We start from the raw sequence: 19,876 nt of genomic DNA, 5'->3' as shown, positions 1-19,876 counted from the left end.
TAGGTCTTGAGGTTTACTTCAAAGGTGTTTAAAGATTGTGAAGCTCTCGGCTCCTCTGGCCGTACACACCAAAAGCCACCTCCTCTTATTTCATTGACCTTTCCTTGGAACATCGATGACATCATCAATAGTGTGTAAGCAGCACGTTACCGTTGTAACTGCTGCAGACGGCGCTAGTTTAAACTACTTTATATTCAGATAAATGTGAGGGGTCATCAGATGATTACTGAGAGACAAAAAAAATATATGTTTTTTAGTTTTTGTGTTTTTTCTGTAAGTTGATTTTTGGTAAGGTATTGGATCATTTATTTACACGAAACCACGTGGAGGTTAGAAGGAAAAAAAAAAAATCACTATTAGTTGGAGCTGATACAAATTCTGACATGTGAAACATGGCTCCAACTACACTGCTTTTTGTTAAATGTCAGAAGCCCAAAAAGTTGGAAACCACTGGTTTAATCTTTAACAATCTTTAGCTTGTGTCAAATCTTTCACTTTAAATGCATCTAAATCTGTCAAATAAATGCAGCTAGTGGAGTAAAAAAAAAAAAAAAAGAGTAAACAAAATATCCTCCTCTGAAATGGAGTGGAAGAATAAAGCAGAATAAATTGTCCTGCTCTGGAGTAAATGTGGTTTCCAGTAAAGGTGAAGTGTGTCAGCCTGTTGCTCTGACTGTCACATGCATCCGTAGTTTGCTGGTTAACACCGGAAATATGTTCCCATAATGTAATAGCTGAAGCCCACACGGTTTCCCATCAACAGCAAGGATCCGGCCGTCACATGCTGCTGCCGATTTTCTCCCGGAGAAATAAATAGGAAGGGGGGGGGGAGGACAGGACGGGACAACAGGGGGGGGGGGGGACAAACAGCAGAGCAGCACACAGCAGAGGCAGAAACAGAGTCGGGAGGATCTGTTTGTTTGGCTCGGAGAGAATAACTTATGTCATCTTTGTATCATTTTGTGACGCCGTGAAGTGAAACTCCGCCATATTCAGCCCACCACGCCCGGAGCTCCGCGGCCAGGGTTCAACACACACACACACACACACGCCCATACACACACACACACACACACACACACACAGTCTGCTGAAGTTGTTGCACAAAGTTCATTTCCTCCTAACCGGACTGCAGAGGAACAAGGTAATACAAACAGTAACGAAAAGTTCACTTCCTTAAACTTGCATTTTGTTTCCAGCTTCGGAGAAGACTGTTCCGCAGCTCTCAGTTGAGGTTTCTCTGATTTCTACCATGAGGACTTCGGGGTAACAACGGGGCTCACTGTCCTCGCTGTGTAACCAACATTGTGTGTGTGTGTGTGCCCGGGAAGGTGAAGTGTTATCCAGGAGTAATGACGCTGAGCTCCGTGGGGGCTTGCTGCCTCAGCCCGGAAGCCAAGGAGGCTCGCAGGATCAACGATGAGATTGAGAGGCAGCTCCGCCGGGACAAGAGGGATGCCCGGCGGGAATATAAACTCCTTTTGCTCGGTAAGAGACGGAAAATTCAGTGTGTCTGTAATACTTCTCTGTGTCGGGCTGTGATCAGAGGTGGAGGAGAAATCCAGTAGCAGTATCCCCCCCCCGGTAGAAATAGATTGTAAAAAACCGTGCATCCAAAAATATTTATTAAATAAAAATGGAGTTACCAACAAAATGATCTTAAAATACTAAAAGTTTAAATTTCTCAATGACTTTCTCAATGTCCTGGGTAACGTTTTGAATATTTTGGACATGATTTATTCCTCATATGTTTATGTTATTGCTGGTAGAGCTCATTTAAATGTTTTTACACAGTTTGGTAAATTTAATCGACAACAATACATAATTGTATAAGATGGCAACATTGGATAACAAAGATTCAACTCTGATTTTGATCTATTTGCACATTGAATCCTTGTATGTTTTCAGAATTTCTCTGTTACCTATAGATTTTTAGTTCATATTTACTCTCATGGATGTAAAAGGCGACAGAGGGAAAGTGCTCATCCCTGTGTGTAGTTCTTTCACTGTCCTCAGTGAACGCTGCTATTTATGTGTTGTCAGCTTCAGGAGGAAATGCTGCAACTTAATCCAGTTTCTTTAAATGATTCAGGCCGTCACCAGTGAGGTCAAAGTACTGTTTGTAACACTTGACGTAAAGAATGAACATAAGACCCGCAGGGATCGTGAGTAAGACACAACCCAGACGAGGGCAATTAAAGAAATCCAGCATTGCATAACAGTGAACACAGATTACGTTTTTGCTTGTGTTTTCTTTGATATTAACAATGGGCAGATTCAAGTGACAAAGCTGGTGGTTTTCTGTATTTTTCATAATGATTAACAAAGACCTCAAAACTAGCAGTGAATTGCCACTAACAGGTTTCGTAGTGTAGTTTATTCCTCTGAGCCTTAATCAGCGTTGTCCAACAAGTTGCTGGTGGAGGTTGTGCTTTGGTATAATAGTTCTTTGAGAGTGCAGTCATGCTCACAAAACAATGCTAACATGCTGACATTTAGCAGGTACGAAGTCCTTTAAAACAGCGTGCAGCTGAGGATGATGGGAATGTCATACAACGTCATCGTAAACAACAGATCTGAAAGTGTTGAACTTTTGACCTGATGATAGTGACAGTTGAAAAATTTAGATTCCCAGTGTGGTTCAGATTCATTCTGATGGGAACAAAAAAAGATAGGTGGACTGAAAGACGGATATTTCCATCCAGAAAGATACTAGCCGCTAGGATGGCTAATAAAAACTGTCAGTGAGCCACACTTTGTGATGTGGGCACTGCAGTTCATTTTGAGTTGATCCCACATGCTCACTGTTGCACCAAGTTAGTCTGTTGCTGAAAATAGTCCCCAACAAATAGACAGTTTATTCACATTTGAGCTAAAACCTGTATGTAATTGTTGAGGCTTTAAAAAGGGAGGTCTTCAGTAGGGACTGATGAGCATAAAGTATTAAGCGAAAGACCAACGATTTGTCAATTTCCCAATTTCAATGGGATTTGATCATAACTAAAACAGAATATATAACAACATCAGCCTTATCCTTGAGGTTGTATACCTGTGTGCAGTAATGTTATGCATCTGTTGGTGTCCAGGAACTGGTGAAAGTGGGAAGAGCACCTTCATCAAACAGATGAGGATCATCCATGGCCGTGGATACTCCGATGATGACAAGAGAGACTTCACCCAGCTGGTCTACCAGAACATCTTCACTGCCATGCAGGCCATGATCCAGGCCATGAACACACTGCAGATCCCCTACAAGCACGAACACAACGAGGTAGGCCGGACTGTTGTTTCTGTGTCCTTTTCTTTGCTGCTTTGCTCAGACAAATTAAGGAAGAGCTTTTACCACTCAGTGCTCCACAGAAGCAAGGTTTACTGTGTCTGACAGAGACGGAAGCCTGCAGAGTGTATTCCTGCAAAACACTTCGGGTAATTTGCAACCATCCATTATCTATAATGGATGGATCCATTATCTATACCCGCTTTATCCTGAACAGAGTCACGGTGGGGGAGGGTGGGGGGGGGGGGGGGGGGGGCTATTCCAGCTCACTTTGGGCAAAGGCAGGATACACCCTGGACAGCCCGCCAGTCCATCACAGGGCCAACACCTATAAACAGACGGAAACAAAGACCATTCACACCTGAGGGAAATTTGTAGAACCACCGATTAACCCGAGGAGCATGTTTTTGGATGTTGGGAGGAAGCCAGAGTACCCGGAGAGAATCCACGCTCAGGGAGAACATGTAAACTCCACACAGAAAGGCCCAGGCCTGGATTCAAACCCGGAACTTTTTCACTGTGAGGCGACAATGCTAATCACTGCACCACTGTGCTACCCCTGCACCAGTGTTTTGTTTTGCAAAACCGGTTCCACACCCATGATGTAGCACTGCATGTAAAGACAGGCTCCAAATACAGGAGACAAAGAAGAAGGGAGATTGAAGATTCCCTATCTGTTATACAAGTATCCATTCCTGTCGTTCCGGTTGGAGTTTATTAACCACACACACCTCCTGGCTCACACAAGTAGCTGAAGTTCCAGGTTGGGATGAGAGCCAGGCCGGGAAGTCAGCATGGAATTTCTTGCTGTCTCTGAGTGAAGACGGTGTCGTGATGGCACTGTTTGTAACGCAGCAAGCAGATCTCAGTGACGAAGTGCCGACGGCCTGTGAGGTCGGTGAGGTCAAGATCTGACTCAACACCCGGCAATACTATGTCCCGCCCACCAATAGTGGAATCCTAACTGCACCACAGGCCTGTCAATCAAACAGACACGCACTCAAAACATGTCTTTTTGAGGCATTTTTGGTATTGCAGTTTATGTCACATGCATTGGCCTCATTATTCAGACCTGGACACTACTTCCACTTTTATATACAGTCAATAGACACAGCTGGTGTGTCAGGTGACCTTTCAAACCCTCCCCTGAAAAGTGATGTCCAATAGCAACCATAAATAGGCATGGCAGGCTTTGGGTTTCTCCACCTGCAGAACTTGTGTGTTGGATATAGAGTTGTAAGAGTGGATTAACCTGTGTCGTTATACGCTCTGACGTAAGCATGCCTGGACAAATTCGTTTATAGTAGCTTGTACGAAAAGGCTGTACAAAAAGTTAAACCTCCCCTGTGATCATGCCGAAGTTTGAGGCAGCAACAACTGAGCGTAAACAGACTGTAATAGTTCACCCATAAATGACCATTGTGGTACTTCAAACAGCTTGTGCAGAAGTGTTTTCTGGCTGAACGCTTGCGCTGCGGTTCCACAGTGCAGCAGTGGGACGTGCTGTCAGGAAAACACTTACTATTAATCAGGCAGAAATTAAAGCAGTCCAAGAAGACATAAGACATCATTCAGGATGACATAACAGCCTTTGTAATTTGTTTAGCATTTTGTGTTTATGAATATATGTGAAAGGGAAGAAAAACTAGATAATGTAATATAATGTAAGAGGCCATATTTCTATGACTATGGTTTTTAATACAGTTGGTAATCCCACTTAGCTTGTTCCATGGTTATTTTTAGTAAATGTTTTAGCCAGTAAAATTTTACTCTGCAGCTGCAACTAATGATTATTTTCACAATTGATTAGCCTGCCAATAAATATTTTTAAATCCATTAACTCCTAAAAACAATAGCTGCCAATACTGAATTGTTGGGGCCAATACTAATATTAGGAAGTAAAAAAAAACTCTGATATCGATATAGTGACTGGAGTAGGGTTACTATTGTGACAATGTTATGTAATGGAGGCAGGATATTTTATATTTTATATATTAAAAAACACTAATAGAACAATTTCCAAATGACCTGAAGCATCTTTTTCTGTATCATGTTCTATACTGATATATCTGTAAAATTGACCAACCAATAAATCGCTCGGGGTCTACTTCATGACATGACATGTTTGGCAATTTTGATTGAAAAATTCCTGAAGCGATTACTTGTCCCTTAAACTTATCGTTTAAGTAAATGTTGCAAGTTTTGCAGACAAGTTGGCATAGAGGACTGAAGAAGCCTTAATACACGTGAACCTTTAAAATATGTCTCTGGAAACTCAGAGATCCGACTCAATGTTCTTTCAAGGATGCCTGAACTGCTGCAATGTTTTGGCCTCACCTTTAATTCCAGGCCAACAGTGGTTCTGCTGTTGACCTCATGTGGACAGCCAAACTTTCTGTCTACCTGTTGGCTGGTCTCAAAAGGTTGCTTCTTATCACACTTATGCAGGCTACTTGTTGATGGGGAAGTTTATTTTTTGTCCTTGATTGGTGATAACCCTCAAGTTCTGAATTGCATCCCGTTAAATGAAACGACAAGTGGCAACCCACCACGATGGTACCCACTGGTTTATTAACTGCCATTTTAAAGCCTTGACTCTTAAGTCCACTCCAGGCATGTTCCTCTGTATATACTGTTCCTTTTTGAGGTCTAATAGCTAATCATATTATTTTCAGATGAATCACCAGAACATCAGAAGGAGTGAATTTAGCTAATGAGGCCATAATAATTTGTGACATTTTTTTTATTGACTTTGTATTTAATGAGAGAAATATAAGCTTTTTTTAAGGGGAGTCTATAGAGCCAGTTTTTTTTTTTTTTATCGGCCCTTAGTGGCCATCAGTGATATTGTACTTTGGGGTACTCGACTTTTCAGACCCAGACACCCAGTCCATGTTGGAGCTGCACTCTTACTAACCTCAGTGACATCCCCCTTCCCTCCAACACCCAAACGGATTCTTTGTTTATAATGCTGCAATAACACAAGGGCACAAACATGAGATCATACTTCCAAAAATCAGTCCATACATTTGTCTCTGAAAGTGTCGGGCAGTGCCATTAATTCCAGTGTGTCATTCTGTTATTCAGGCCAACGCCGATATTGTGAATGGTGTTGATGTGGAAAAGGTCACAACATTAATGAAACCGTATGTGGACGCCTTGAAGAGCCTGTGGAGCGACGCGGGGATTCAGGAATGTTACAGTCGGAAGAGGGAGTACCAGCTCTCTGACTCAGCCAAATAGTGAGTGTAAACAGTGGCTAATCACTCCTCAGACGCTGTCAAATAGTTTACAGTGTTTCATCTACCAGTTGTCTCTTTAATGCACCCGAACCGCTGTGGTTCAATAGTTCTTCCATTTAAGGCTGTTGACAAAAGGCTTAAAAGCAACAACAAAAAAAACACCATTTAAAATCTCAATAAATAATTAATCACAGTGACGTGACTGAAACAGGAACATTCATGTCTTGAATATTTTACAATAACTGTCTCCATTCTCTAACTTCTCTCCTGGTTCTTCATCAGTCTGTCAAAGTGGTTTTTATTTTACTGTCATGATTTTCTTTATGATTTCTCTTCTGTCAGCTATCTGAATGACCTGGATCGAATTGCTGACACTGCTTATCTACCGACCCAGCAAGACGTCCTGAGGGTCAGGGTGCCCACAACAGGTATCATAGAGTACCCCTTTGACCTGGAGGGTGTGGTGTTCAGGTGAGTGTCTTTATGTTTTAAGTTTTAGTGGTTTTATTGCAAAGGGGGTATTGTTGTTATTGATCATTTTGGGTTTAAGACAGAATTTAACCATGATACCTTCAAGGTGAATGCTGTTGTCATGGGAATTTAGTAAGAATTAACAATTTAACAATTACCAAATAGAGCTTTTCGGTGAAGGCAGTTCAAATACCGTATTTAACTGAACCAGGGGTCTGCAACCCGTTGCTCGCGAGCTACCAGTAACTGGTTATCTGTTCCTGAGTAGCTCACTGAAGGTTCGACCAACATGCAGTGTTTCCCATACACAGATGTACTTGGGGTGGCCACCCACGTATACTGTATATTTGGTGACCCATTTAATCATTTTTTATTTATTTATTTTTTAACCACTCCGAGATAACGATGCTATCAATGTGACCTGTTAACGAGTGGGCAATCTCCCCTCGCTCTCCTTCTCCTGTGTCTGTGCCACACTGTGTCAGTGTAACAAAGGGGAGGGGGGTGAAGGGGGGAGGGAGGGGCCTCTTCATGAAACACACAGAGATCAGAGGACAGAAACGGACCTGCAACCCGGCTGCAAAACGTAGCTGAGACTCTCACTCTGAACTAAAAGAAACAACTTCTAATAAATTAGGTAAATAATATACAATATTTTGGGCTGGACCGAGACAGCGGGGCCAGAGCTGTAAAGTGTCCGTCACTGAGTGAGTGACAGATCAAAGTTGCACCGCAGTTCGGCTGAATGCCGTGACTTTTCAAATTAAAAGCCCTCCAGTTTCACACAGGGTCCACCCATCTACTAGGTTTAGACCTACACATGCATTCTTTCAGGAGGGTTAGGGGGTCCCAGTCAAGGGGAAACACTGGATTCTTCTAGTTAAATCGTATATTAGAACATTACTTCTAATCTGTTTTCATTAAGCTGTGAATTGGTAACACGATGGTGTTTCTGTTTTCAATGATGACATAAACCTGCGGCTGTAGGATGGTGGATGTGGGTGGCCAGCGATCAGAGAGGAGGAAGTGGATTCACTGTTTTGAAAATGTCACTTCCATCATGTTCCTGGTGGCACTTAGCGAGTACGATCAGGTCCTCGCTGAGTCCAACTACGAGGTGAGAAGCAGACTGCTGCCCACAAAATAACTCGTCTGATTCCATGTATGTTGCTATTCTGCACATGGGAGGAGAGAGGAGGCTCGCTTTGGGATGATCAGAAACGTCACTGGAAGGGACACAAAGGGACATTGTTAACTCTGTTTAAGGCCAAACCTGTTTGGTGGAAATGATGACCTAGATTTCCACAGAGTCCAGCACTCATCTGCTTTCCCTCTCTCTCTCTCTCTCTGTCTCTCCATTTCTCTCTCTCTCTCTCTCCATTTCTCTCTCTCTCTCTCTCTCTTTCTCCCCCCCCCTCCCTCTCCATCACACAAACCTCATCTCGAGCCTCCTCTGTGGCAGTGCGTGTAGTTCACCTGCAGGGGGAGCTCTTTAGTCACTCTGTTCAGGAAAGGGCACCTCTCAGCAAGGCTGGTTCACTTGATGAGATTACAGCCAATTGAATTTGCTTACACAGACAATCACTGCTGAAGTACTGCTCTCTAACATTATGTCTTATTTCATATTTCTGCTTATGTGTTCTTCACAGAATCGAATGGAGGAAAGCATTGCCCTGTTCAAGACGATCGTAACCTACGAGTGGTTCATGGACTCCTCCATCATCTTGTTCCTCAACAAGACTGATTTACTGGAGGAAAAAATCATGCATTCGCATTTGGTCGACTACTTCCCAGAGTTTGATGGTAAGAAGGAACAGTTTACTCCTGGCAAAGAACATCCGAATACAATATGACAGCATCTCTGTATGTTTAGTTATTTAGATTTGCTGCATCTTTAAACTAATAATCTCAAAGATTTTTATTTGACTAAATGCATTTTAAGTCGCAATGAAATAATACTTGTGGCAGACTGATGAAAGCTCCTCCAGCTGCATTAATATAAACGGACTGAGCTCAGTGTGTGTGGAGACATTCCCGGGAAAAATGCGTGTTTGCAATTATTTCAGCATAATAGTCATCATTTTGCATCATTAGAATCTTTTTTTTTTTTTTTTTTTATTAATATCTATACAAACAGCTGGATTAAAAAAAACTGAGATTTCATATATCTATCAACATGAGCCTGCCCTCGTCCGGAAAAAGAGAGTAGGCAGAGCTAAAGAAGCAGGCTCGCTCTTCAACTCACTTGATGTGAAGCTGCGTAACTGCGAACTATGTGACGTCACACAGGTGAAACTGTTTGAATCTCTGGGAAGTGAAGTACAACAAAAACACAGCTGCAGTTACCACTTATCGCCACAGGTGCCGCCAAAGAGATCAAAACAGATCTTTGAGGTAGTTAGTTTAAAATAACACTATGACCTTTTTTTTTTATTAAAAAAAATAACACAATTTTGCTCTTACTTATTAAAAGTTCTGTTTATAAGTAACAAAACACACCCTTGCTTAATTTCACACTCTCAGCCTACCTTGTCTGACGTGACGGGTCGCTAACATTAACCAATACAAGCTACTGGTCATAACAGCCAAGTACAGCTGTACCAGCATGTAGTGAATGGATGAAGGTTGTATTTCATTGCTTATATATTCAGATTGTGCTATTTCTTTAAAAAAAAAAAATGTTCAGCAACTATTTTAATATCATATTTTTTTTTTTTTTTTTTTTTTTTTTTTTTAAATCGCTGAAAATACTACAGTGCCCTCTGTTTTCATCCCTCAGGCCCCCAGCGGGATATCAAAGCAGGAAAAGATTTCTTCCTTCACAAGTTCGAAAGTCTCAATCCAAACGGGAAAAAAGTCTACCCCCACTTCACGTGCGCCACAGACACAGACAACATTCGATTTGTCTTCCTCGCAGTGAAGGATCACATCTTGCACATCAACCTGGACGGCTACAACCTGGTTTAAAGCGGCATTGCTGCTGCTGTAATTCAATCGGCTGTGTGCAGCTGGCGGTCCAGAGAGCTCTGCGGTGGTTCAGTTTGCTTCACGCTGCTGCTGAACGCAATTATCCAAAACTGGAAATTGGGAAGCTGCAGAGCCTGTCGTCTAATGACTGTACTACTGATGTATTTCAAATTTTCTTGTTAGACTTTTTGAAAATGGATGTCTCCAGCTATTATCAAGTGTGACTTGACAATTAAAGTGCTGCCTTGGTAAGGAGTCTATTTAACTACTACTCTGAAATTCATGGAACGTTTTTGAGCAGTAACAGTGTAAATGCACACAGATGGATTAAGAGGGAAAAAAGTATTTCATTGAGCTGAAAAGCCTCAGAGGACTTGTGATGTACTAGGTCTCTGCTTCAGGGAATCTGTGGAAGTGATTGTAGACTAACTGCAATGCAGCACCTCACATCACTAACCAAGTTGGTCTTTTTTTTTTAAGATATAATCTGTTTGAAATGGTCTAATGCTTAGTTTGTCTCTTGAATTAAAGGGAACGAGTCATAATTAACACTAACGACATACACTTTATTACAGGTATTACTGCACACGGTACATTGTGTAACGTTGCTATTTGTGCCTTACTTAGTCGGAATCATGTCACTTCTGCAAACTTGTTCCTGATTTCACTTGACTTTATGCACTTTGTATTTGTCTGTGGTGGCATTGTCGAATCACTTTGTGTGGGCACAGCATTCATGTATTTTTACGTAATTTAACATATTTCAAATGGGATCTTTAAACTTCTTTCTGCTGTCAAATCTGTACTGTAGAATAGTGAGTTCATTCAGTTTAGGGACTGTTTGATTGGATTTTTAGGTTTCTTGGTTAAAAAATCCTTTGCTTAAAGGGCTTCAGAACTTGTGTGATTGTTTATCTGAACAAATTGTGAATATTGCATGATACAATTATATACTGCGTTTATGTTTCATTTTTGTTTGCATCGAGGTCAGTTTTGAAAGGTAAACTGCTAAAGAGAGAGCTGTTAAATGTTAAATAATCTTTGGGGCATTAATCTTGTGTGTTCTCTGTCTTAAATCACGCAGTTCAAAGGTATCATATGCATGAATAAAAAGCTAATGAGAGTGTATCCACAGCACTAATGTTTACACGACCCCTTTTCTTCTTGTTAGAAATAATTACAGTCTAATTTGTACGACTTAATTTATGGGTACCTTTCACTGTCACTGAAGCGTCTCCATGCAGACGTAGTGTTTTGAATATGAGTGGATAAATAAACAGTCTGTTCATTTGCTGCTCAGGTTTTGTCTGTGTTTACAAACAAGCTTCTGCACACTGATGGGTTTTGCCATTCAAGTGTTTGTCTACTTGGCTGCTCCATCAGCTCATCTGGAGCTGTGTTAGTCCTTCAATCCTCCTCGGTGATACATCCATCTGGCTGCAGCCTGCAGCAGTACGTCCATATTTTTAGTCTTGCACACAGGGATATACTGTAGAGTGGCGGAAAATGTTTTTTTGGAGGACAGATGCTGAAAGTAATGTAGCAGGTGTACATGGCACTATCAAGGATGGATTAAAAGGGGGAAGATGCTGCTGGTAGAAAATCCTCAGTGGTCCTTTCCACATCGGCCCTGAATTCAAAAATGTTATTGATTCCAGCCAAACATATTATCCACTGAATATGATAAGCACCAGGGCTACAACGAACAATTTATTATAGACTAATTGATTATTTTCTAGGTTCGATAGCAGAATACAATGAAGAGTTAATTAGAATTTCCCATAAGAGATACAAAAATCCTCACATTTGAAAAACTGGAATCAGAAACCATTTGAGACATTTGTTTCAAGAATTAATCAATATTGTCAGTAATGCAATACAGCCTCATGAAGCCAGATTGTCTCTTCATGGTTGACGTATGCGGTTTGCCTACTAGTGCAACCCATTCATGTGAATTTACATTGTACATTATGCCGAGGCTGTACTTAACAATTATTTTACTTTTTAACTAATCTACAATTAATTACGGGCAATTTATTTTAAAAGTGGTTTTGAAGGACACACCGTCTCCAGATATCCAACAAACAAAAACCCAAGTTATAAAAAAGCAGAAATTATTCACAATTAAGAAGTTTGAACTGATGACGTGTTGCTAGTAGATCTTGGAAATCTTGTCTTTGCTGACCTCCAGTGGTTTAACTTCTTATCTTGGTCCAGTGACATACAGGTGTACTCATGGACACTGCCACGGGACAGATAGACCTCGTTCACAGCAGATACTCTGGTATCTCAGGAGGAAGAGCAGGTGTGTTAATGATGGCTGCATTCCTCTGAGGTAAAGTACTGCTATTGAACATCCTGGTTCACTGTCATGCGTTACTGGGACACGAAATGAAAATGAGTCATCATTTAGACCGAGACTTAGACTTTATTAATCACACAATGGGAAAATTTGGTCGTCACAGGAAGAAAAAGGTGCTCACAATAAGAAAAAAATTACAAATACGTATAGAATAAAATAAGATGGATAAAAAGATTTTTTTTTTTTTTTTTGAAAAAGTAAAACCAATGAATAAATACACAAATTTATGTTAGCAAGTTCACCTGTGACAAGTCAAAGCCGTATTATTAGACAACAAATGCTTGGACATCCCCAAGTTCTTCATCTTCGTGGTCATTGTGTGTTTTTTGTGGTTGTCTGACATGGAGCGGCTCGGTCCAGCAGCTGATCAGATTCTACGGGAGCCCTGTGCCACCCCTCTGGCCCCAAACCTGACTCAGAGTGGCCCTTAGCAGGGAGGCCCCGCCCCCATGACACCCAGGACACAAATGCCCCTGGACCGTGACCCCTTTGACCTGGACTTTAACTTAGAAAGGGCCCGCTGCCGATGTTTTACGCACAGTTTAGCTGTTAGAAGGAGTGGGGCTGCAACTAACAGATATTTTGAGAATTAATTAATCTGTGATTATTTATTGATTAAGTGATTAGTCTTTAAAATGTCTGCCAATGTGAAGCTTAAATGTCTGGTTTTGTCCGGGCCAACACTCCCCAACTGAAAGAGATTTGGTTTATTGCCATGGATGACTAAAAGAACCAATTATTTTTATATAATATAATATTTTTTTTTAAATTTCATATAATTTTTATTTTTTAATTTAAAAAAATGACTGAAAACATTTAATCAAACGGCTTATCAAAACGGCTGGTGTTTAATTTTGTTTCGATCAACTAATCGATTAATTGCAACACATTTGAGAACAACACAGTCTCACACTCACACTGGGGACTAAAAGTCAGAATATTTTGGCCTCTCCTGGTTCAATAAAGTCATCTGTGAGTTCCCAGCTTGATGGAAGTGCAATAATACATCGCTATAACTCTTTTTAACCTCACTTGTATGTTCTGGATAATGTCAAGCCATTTCGAAACCTTTTCATCTTGTTGGATTTGATGCCTCCAGGTTCTACGTTCGTGCCCCTTTATTGCAGATATAAACAGGGCTAATATATATTACACCTGGCTGTCTTCCATAATGTGTTCCCTCTTGCACTTTGCCTCTCTGTGGAAACAGACTTCCAGATTGAGCAGCCGGAGTGTGGACCTGTAAACAGATACTCCTGAGCTGTCTGCGTAAACTCATTGAGAGCCCGCCTCCCCTGCACAGCAGGAATGTGAAATGCACCTGAACTGGATCCCGAATGAGGAAGAATGACTGCAGAAAGTTGCCAGCACACCTGTTCCGGGAGAGTTTTCCTAGAAGGTCTGAGAAAAAGCAACATCCATTCATTTCACTAATCCCTGTCAGCTGTGGTGTGGTTTAAGGAGCAGGAGCCGGTGAACTTTTACCACGATGGAGGAGTGCTGTCTGTCTGGTGACGATTTGGAGAGACAGAGGATACACAGAGAAATAGAGAGGCAGATTCGCCGTGATAAGAGAGATTCGCACCGGGAGCTGAAGCTGCTGCTTTTAGGTGAGAGCTCAATAATTAACTTTCACATGTTGACTCACTGGAAATGCGTGAAAGTAATGAATCACCACGTATTACCTTCTGAAAAGTATCGCTGTCACTACAAGACATTGAAGATGCGATATGTAAGTTTAAGGTGTCGTGTTGTAATACCACTTTACGCGAGGAGACGATAGGGAGCAGCATAACTGAATTAGTACTTGGGAGGCCTCGAAGCTCAGCTCTCTGAAGCTGAAGCAGGGATTTATTGGCCTGATCTTGGTACCTCAAAAACAAATATTTGCATTTTGACATTTCTTAAATGACCACAACCTCTCACTGAATTATGTGCCACCACCACATAATGCAGTGTTAAGAGGTCCTGGTCTTCTCAAATATGTCTGAGTTTGTCAGGTGTTTTCCAGAACTTTTACCATAATATATATATATATATATATATATATATATATATATATATATATATATATATTTTTCAACATGGGATATGGTTAGGTTTAGGCACAAAAACCATTTGGTTATGTTTAGAAAACGATTGTAGCATTCATTATGTGGTGAGCATTAATGTTGATACCAAAATGTCTTTGACAATCCATTCATTAGATGTTGAGGAATTTCATCACCAAAAGCTTGATCTATTTAGATGTTTTGGAGATATTTCAGTCTTTAACAAAGTGGTCAACTAGCAAATGGATAACAAGGATAAGTTTCGTTGACTGTAACCCACTGTATCATTATCTTTGCCTGTGAGTGCTCGGTGTGTTTCGTGGCTTCCAGAATCAATGAGTCACTGAACTGTGATGCATCATGCAAACTCACAAACCCACCCAATAACACGAGTATCCAGATCCACAGATACAGAGGCTCTGGTATGTGTTTTTGGCTGCACTGTTTTTCTTTAGCTTAGTTACAAGTCACCGTTTGCATTCTTCAAATAGTTGATGAATCTCTGATATGCAAGCCTGATGGTTTGGTTGTTCTTCATTCAAATGAAATTAGACTGCCCTCATCAGACTAGATGTTCACCCACTAATTGTATCGAGGTTCTATGTTACTCACTACACTTTGGTCTTCGATAATAATGCTTCAGTGTAAAAGCTGTGCAAGTTCAATATGATACATGCAGCCTTTTTCTTTTTCTTTCACTTTGTTACTTTTGTTTGAACTATCAACCTGCATGTGCAAAACCAGGGTCAGGTAAGTTTGCAGCTCATAAAAAGAGAATAAATGTGTCACAGAGCAGAGCGACATGTTGACAACACGATGAAGAGGGAGGACCTCGTGAAATGAGACGAGGCCTGTTTTTCCCAAAACAATCACAACAGGCCACTTCTAAAAGCCAGACTGTTGGAAACAATACATTAGACACGAAGGGCTGTGTTTAAAGGTCAGCGCTACTTTAAACCTTAGCTTGAGTTGTTTGGAGAACAATATCCTCCTGTAAAGGTCAGTCTAATGGTTAACATTTTTTGGCATTTTTAGGTGCTTAGCTGACACCCTTATCGAGAGTAATTTACAACCACAGGGCAGGAAGCGGTTCGCTGTTGCATTCAAGGACACACCGCCCCAGAATAGTACACAACAAACTTTTTACTTGCAAGAGAAAACAAATACAACTTAAATTCATCTTATTTATATTGTCATTTTCTTTTCAGTTTTTTGTTTTTGTATTTTGAGCTTTTATTGTTTGGTTTTCTTTGTTTTCCACCTGTTTTCATTAAAATCATATTAAAAACAGGTATGTGCCTCCAGTTCAACCTGTAAGTTCTCTTCTGTATCTGAGTATTAACATTAGTAATGGGGTGAAACAAATTAAGATTTGGCAGCTTGCATGCACCTGAAGAAGCCAAGCACGTATACACCCACACACATGCGTATCTGGCTTGAGTCAAAACTATTAGAACCTGTGATCCCTTTGAAAATAGTCTGCCGCTCCGAAGAATGAAGCCTTTTCGGTTGTTGTTTTGTTGCCAAAATCCTGTTTAGCCGCAGCTGATTGAAGTTGAGATGATTCTTTTTTTTTTTTTTTCTTTTTTTTTTGCATGTCACAGATGTCCTATTTCTGGCATTGCTTTGATCTTATTCCATTTTTCATCCTTCGGTCTCATTCATCTCATTTGCCTAGGGACCGGTGAAAGTGGGAAGAGCACTTTCATCAAACAGATGAGGATCATCCACGGCAGCGGATACAGTGAAGCTGACAAGAAGGGTTTCACTCGGTTGGTGTTTCAGAACATCATCATCGCCATCCAGGCGCTGACTGATGCCATGAAGAGCCTAAAGATCGACTACGTTGATGACAAGAACATTGTGAGAAGCTGTACATTGTTTATAAAAAAGATTATTGCAGCATTTGATAAAGTTCAGTGTGTCTGTAACATTTAACAAAACTCAAAACACTCAAAACTTAGTTTGCTATTTAGGTCTAAACATAACATGTATTGACACCTCAGAGCGAATCAGACTGGTTGAGGTAAGGGGAGAGAGAAAAGAGGAGCATTGAGAAATAACCTACAACAAATATGGATTGAAAGGTTGTGTCCCTTGTGGATGTTTTGTGTGTTAGAGCCTTGCAGAGAAGTTGAAACAGATGGACTCGACCCAGGTGTCCACTTTGGAGTCCTGGCAGGTGGATGCCATCAAGACAGTGTGGAGTGACCACGGTGTTCAAAAGTGCTACGACCGCCGGAGGGAATACCAATTATCAGACTCTGCCAAATAGTAAGACTTTTCCATATTTCATGTCAGAGTTTTACAGTGCTTTTTTTTTTTTTTTTAAGCATTCTTCAAGATTAAATCAGATGCTTTGTTGTTAACTTTTCAGTTACCTGAGTGACTTGGACAGAATCACAGTGCCGAGTTACATCCCCACCCTGCAGGACATCTTGAGGGTCAGAGTTCCCACCACGGGCATCATAGAGTACCCCTTCGACCTTTCAAAAGTCATCTTCAGGTATGATGTCACACTTTATTCCCTGGCCAGCACAATTAGTAAAGAACTGACAGAGTTTCTGACTAAAAAAAAGTGTTAATTTTTTTAGCTTGCTAGCTGTTTCCCCTCAGTCAAGTTTTTATGCTAAGTTAAAGCTTACAAAATGACTGATATTAATTTGATCTAACGCTCAGCTGCAAAAAAAACAAGTACATAAAGGTGGTTTAAAAAGTTCCAAGGCTGCTCCTGTAGAGCATATTTGAAACTATCCCATTTGTGGGGAAGTATTTTAAGTTAACAGCACCTGAGTTACACACGCTCATGTGACCACTGGCATGTGCACATTTGTGATTCCACCATGAACCTGGAATCTAAGCAGTGGCCTTCAAGTTCCCTGTCAAAGTTTTAGGGAGCGGTGGGAGAGCGACGAGAAACTCGCCTTGAGCGGGCACGTTGTCATAGTGGAGAAGCAAAGTGCCATCGTGCCACAGTTCAGGTGGTTTACACCAAATGTTTTCCATCAGAGCGTCACAGTCGAACTCGGCGTTGACAGTCCGACCCTGAAGGACAGATTTTCGGTGCACAACCCCGTAAATGTCAAACAAACCCACCTGGGTTGCTCCTGCTGCGCCTTCGGTCTCGAACAGCGACGTTCTGCCCTCTTGAAACGCAAATGCCGCTAAAACATCTCACTCGGATCATCGCTTCATTGCTGTAGGCTTTCTGAAACATTTCAAGGGTCTCTGTTGCAGATTTCCAGAGTTTGACACACATTTTGATGTGCATTCAAGTTCATGGTCACTGGGCACATGCAGGTGGTCACATAAATGTCTGTAACTCGGGTGCTGATGTTGATCTAACAATGTAACTTGGAATACTTAGGAAGGTTAAATATGCCTCACGCTTCATGTGCATCATGTTGCTGCACTTGTTGATTACCTCTCGTATGTCCCAAACCACTGAGCTCTACCTTCAGTAATCTTGTAACTTTTAATAATTTCCATCATGTGTCTGTAGGATGGTGGATGTGGGTGGCCAGCGTTCAGAGAGGAAGAAATGGATCCACTGTTTTGAGAACGTCACCTCCGTCATCTTCCTCGCTGCCCTCAGCGAGTACGATCAGTTTCTTTTCGAGAGTGAGAACGATGTACGTTCAAAAGCAATAAAGTTACTATCAATATTCCTTTATTTGCTTAAAAAACTGTTAATATTCAGTGTAAAACTGTTCCCACCTCTTTCAGAATCGGCTGGAGGAGAGCCTCGCCTTGTTCAAGACCATCCTGTCGTACCAGTGGTTTCAGGAGTCCTCCACCATCCTCTTTCTCAACAAAACAGACTTACTGGAGGAGAAAATCACACATTCTCATTTGGCAACCTACTTCCCAGGCTTCACCGGTAAAGCAAATTCTCCTTTTTTTTTTTCTTTTTTTTTTCTGCACGTGTTCAAACGTTTATTTGAGCGTCCACTGACAGGAAATGAATTGGCCACTAATTTTATAATCCATTAATCATTTCAGTCTCCCAGTCTACAATTTTTGTGATTTGCAGCTTCTCTCTTGTGCACATCATTATAAACTAAATATCTTTGTGTCTGAGACAGCTGATTACACATAACAAGCAATTTCAAGACGTCATGTTGGGCTGTTAGAAGCTGTGATGAGCACATTTTTTGGCATTTTGTACATGAAATGTTAAATCAAGGATTTACTCTGAAATGTTTGATGATTTAAAACAAATTATTCTTTAAGTGGGAAATCTTGCAATGCAACAGAACAGGTGGAGTATTGTGGCATTAATTAAATCCCACAAATTCCTGTTGATTTATAAGTTCTTAAATCTCAGTTCAATGCTCTCAGTAGAATAAACTAGTGTTTGTCCGAAAACACAAACATTTACTTTTCTCAGAATACAAAGATTCCTTCTGATTGCTACCTCTTTCCCCTTCCTACAGGGCCTCAGCGTGACGTCGAATCAGCGAAAAAGTTCATCTTGAAAATGTACGTGGAGAACCACAGCGGGCGTCACAAGCCCCTTTACACTCACTACACCTGCGCCACAGACACGGAGAACATCCGGGTCGTCTTCAAAGCAGTCAAAGATACACTCTTCAGAGATAACCTGGAAAAGTTCAACCTCGAATAAAGAAAGGACTCAGCGATGGTCTCACCTTCAGGATGAAAGAAACTAGTCACAATCACGTCACACTTTTATGAACTTTTTATCTGTTGTGTGCCGTCAGTTGCAACTTGTTCAAAAAGATCAAAGAGAATCAGACAGTGGTGTAAGGTAAGGTGCATTCATCTCAGTACTGTATCACACAGTAAGTGACTATTGTAACGTCACAGTTTATCATAATTGGTAAACAATATTTTTATTTCTACAGGTGAGGAAAAAAACAATGTCAGTTAATAGTTTTCCTGTACTGTACAGGTCCTTTTTTTTTAATGTAACATTACTGTCTGAAATGGTATCAAACTGGTTTAACAAAGTCTTATCGAACAAGAATCCAACTCACCCTGCCTTACAGCTCTGACAGGAGGAAGTAAAAAGACAACCTGCAGGAACCTGCGGTGCCTTAGTTTATTTTTCTAATGCAGTCCTACTGTTTTTATTGTGTGCAACAACCATGTAGCCCATAAAATGATTTCCCCCCCCCACTAACATTTATGAAATATAGATATTGAAACCACATTTAATGTGTTTTTGAACAACTGGAATTCTGCTGTTTCTTCATCTTTGTCCCTTTATTTTGACATTAAAATTATTACAGAAAAAAAAAGGTTTCTATCCAGAAATTTATGATCCATCTGATGTTGTGTGACGGCAGCGACATGGCACTGATTAACCCAGAGGCTTTGTTTAGATGTCCTCTCTTCAGGTGTGGTTGCAGTGATTGGTACACTGTGGTCACAACCTTTGTACCAAAACAATGTGCAGAGTCTTAACAGGGTGTTCGCCGTCTTCCTGTCTAACTGTTGGGACCGAACAGTGGTGAGTAAAAAGAGGCATTCAGCGGTGTTC

General features: G+C 40.9%; 2 protein-coding genes across 2 annotated transcripts; both read left to right on the top strand.

Annotated features, from left to right (window-relative positions):
- The first annotated feature begins 875 nt into the window (after nucleotides 1-875).
- Nucleotides 876-11,251, top strand: LOC138210566 (guanine nucleotide-binding protein G(q) subunit alpha-like). The gene is made up of 8 exons (XM_069169798.1): nucleotides 876-1,144; nucleotides 1,332-1,488; nucleotides 3,087-3,271; nucleotides 6,365-6,519; nucleotides 6,862-6,990; nucleotides 7,978-8,107; nucleotides 8,640-8,793; nucleotides 9,770-11,251. The coding sequence occupies exons 2-8, from the start codon at nucleotides 1,353-1,355 to the stop codon at nucleotides 9,955-9,957; spliced, it is 1,077 nt and encodes a 358-aa protein (XP_069025899.1). The 5' UTR covers nucleotides 876-1,144; nucleotides 1,332-1,352; the 3' UTR covers nucleotides 9,958-11,251.
- Nucleotides 11,252-13,667: 2,416 nt separating this feature from the next.
- Nucleotides 13,668-19,634, top strand: LOC138210575 (guanine nucleotide-binding protein subunit alpha-14-like). Its single transcript, XM_069169812.1, has 7 exons — nucleotides 13,668-13,929; nucleotides 16,049-16,233; nucleotides 16,490-16,644; nucleotides 16,748-16,876; nucleotides 17,873-18,002; nucleotides 18,097-18,250; nucleotides 18,807-19,634. Exons 1-7 carry the CDS (start codon nucleotides 13,809-13,811, stop codon nucleotides 18,995-18,997), a joined length of 1,065 nt encoding a protein of 354 aa, XP_069025913.1. The 5' UTR covers nucleotides 13,668-13,808; the 3' UTR covers nucleotides 18,998-19,634.
- Nucleotides 19,635-19,876: the final 242 nt, after the last annotated feature.

This window comes from Embiotoca jacksoni, unplaced genomic scaffold (assembly GCF_022577435.1).
Source record: "Embiotoca jacksoni isolate LCO1_2020_lvr unplaced genomic scaffold, fEmbJac1.0.p SCAF_10, whole genome shotgun sequence".
NCBI classification, from domain to species: domain Eukaryota; kingdom Metazoa; phylum Chordata; class Actinopteri; family Embiotocidae; genus Embiotoca; species Embiotoca jacksoni.
Note: the sequence above shows the minus strand (reverse complement) of the source record. Positions and strands in the feature narration are given on the sequence as shown.

Excerpts from the sequence above, each read along its gene's own strand:
- LOC138210575 (XM_069169812.1), top strand. The coding sequence starts at position 13,809 with ATGGAGGAGTGCTGTCTGTCTGGTGACGATTTGGAGAGACAGAGGATA. Across the intron at positions 18,003-18,096 it reads TTTTCGAGAGTGAGAACGAT|AATCGGCTGGAGGAGAGCCT; the intron begins GTACGTTCAAAA and ends CACCTCTTTCAG. Across the intron at positions 18,251-18,806 it reads CTACTTCCCAGGCTTCACCG|GGCCTCAGCGTGACGTCGAA; the intron begins GTAAAGCAAATT and ends CCCTTCCTACAG.
- LOC138210566 (XM_069169798.1), top strand. The coding sequence starts at position 1,353 with ATGACGCTGAGCTCCGTGGGGGCTTGCTGCCTCAGCCCGGAAGCCAAG. Across the intron at positions 3,272-6,364 it reads ACAAGCACGAACACAACGAG|GCCAACGCCGATATTGTGAA; the intron begins GTAGGCCGGACT and ends TCTGTTATTCAG. Across the intron at positions 6,520-6,861 it reads CTCTCTGACTCAGCCAAATA|CTATCTGAATGACCTGGATC; the intron begins GTGAGTGTAAAC and ends CTCTTCTGTCAG.